At 38.0% G+C, this 1,551-nt stretch overlaps 1 protein-coding gene across 2 annotated transcripts in view; it reads left to right on the forward strand.

Moving 5' to 3' along the window:
- Window positions 1-144: 144 nt before the first annotated feature.
- The window catches only part of dmac2 (distal membrane arm assembly component 2), a gene marked incomplete at its 3' end in the record, with an annotated part of 8,584 nt that continues 7,177 nt past the window's right edge, over window positions 145-1,551 (forward strand). The window contains 3 exon segments of one of the 2 annotated variants that reach the window (XM_014014994.1): window positions 145-224; window positions 563-753; window positions 955-1,035. In XM_014014994.1, coding sequence (XP_013870448.1) covers window positions 207-224; window positions 563-753; window positions 955-1,035 — 290 coding nt within the window. In that variant the 5' untranslated portion in view covers window positions 145-206. 2 annotated transcript variants of the gene reach the window in all.

Genomic DNA, 1,551 nt, shown 5'->3' on the forward strand with positions numbered 1-1,551 from the left:
TATATATGTTGTATAGTTTATTAAGGTTTTTTGGAGACTCCATGACCTTTTTATTTCACATTTGTTAACTAATGTTGAGTCGTGAACTGAAACGTGCATTGACCGACACCTTGTGGTGGTAAAGGGAACAACAACTCGCTCAGCCGTCCAGAAGCGGGAGCAGGAAGTTTGTTGTCCCTTCCGACTCCCCGTCAAATGCTGCTATCATGGCGACTTTATTGTTGGTGAGTTAACCTTCAACTTTCCACTGGGTGCTTACATGTTCAGACTATCACAAATAATTCAAACCTATTTTTAAGACCTCTGGTTGTTGAATAGAAGACCATGTTTTACCTGTAAGACATGCTAACGCTAATTTTAGGCTTTTGACGGAGAGCTTCAACAACAACAACAGCTACATGACATGCTGGGTTACATCCTCTCTTGTGTGTGTGTTTTTACAGACTTCAAGCCTGTAGCTCTCGTTATATGTCACTTTTATGAATAGAACAAATAATCCGGGTTAAACATCTGTAAATTAGACTCTGTCTTCTCTTTTATTGCATGTTTTGTTTCTTTGCAGCCTCTACACAGATGTTGCCAGCGGTCGGCTCTCCTCCTTGTTGCAAGGCGACAGATGAGCTCCAGTTCATCATCTCCCTCCAGTCTTCTCTCCAGACTCCTGACCTTCCTCGCTAACCGTTTCTACGATGTGGAGTTTCTCCTTATCAGGAAGGAAAAGATGCATAAGAACAAAATCCGGAGGAAGAATGTGTAAGAGAGAGGTTGTCTGCCTTGAATGTAGAGAGTTTGGCTGCTTTACAGTTCAAGAAGAAATCAGTGAAACTAAATATCATAGTGATATGATCCTGATGATGTTATTAACTGTATGTTTATTGGTGTAACATAAAAGTAGATGTTTATTATTCCACTGTATGTGATTGATTGTCACTTTTTTCCTGCTGTTTTTTACAGTTACTTTGCCTTCGCCCAAAGTTTGTATGGAACGAACTCTGCATCAGCATACTTTATATTGAGTTCAGGAGGAGGATTTAGGTAAGTGCTTCATCTCACTGCAGCTAAACTGTTGGTCTGCGTTCTGAAGATGCAATGCAAGCTGACTGGATGATAGTTTTCTCTCTTCTTACACAAGCATTTTACGACAGTATTAAGGCCATACAACAAGGTTTTTTTATTATTAGGAGAATAAAGTCGTAATATTACGAAAAGAAAAGTCATAATCTTAAATGACGCGTCCATTTTACGTTCCTCATTTCCTCCTTATTTTCCCCACACTGTCTGTGTTTTATAAATGAGTCAACAATGACTTGGATCACTGTTCGATTAATATGCTTTCATCCAAATTAGCTAYGTGATGACTAAATCTGTCAATGCATCCATTAAATACAATACAGCTTTAGTTTATCATATAGTCGTTTACACAAAATCCAAGTCCTGCTACTGATAATCTGATGCTGATGTGCTAAAAGATTAACTACAGGTCCTTCTCAAAAAATTAGCATATTGTGATAAAGTTCATTATTTTCTGTAATGTACTGATAAACATTAAAC

Source organism: Austrofundulus limnaeus, unplaced genomic scaffold, assembly GCF_001266775.1.
Source record: "Austrofundulus limnaeus strain Quisiro unplaced genomic scaffold, Austrofundulus_limnaeus-1.0 Scaffold121, whole genome shotgun sequence".
NCBI lineage: Eukaryota > Metazoa > Chordata > Actinopteri > Cyprinodontiformes > Rivulidae > Austrofundulus > Austrofundulus limnaeus.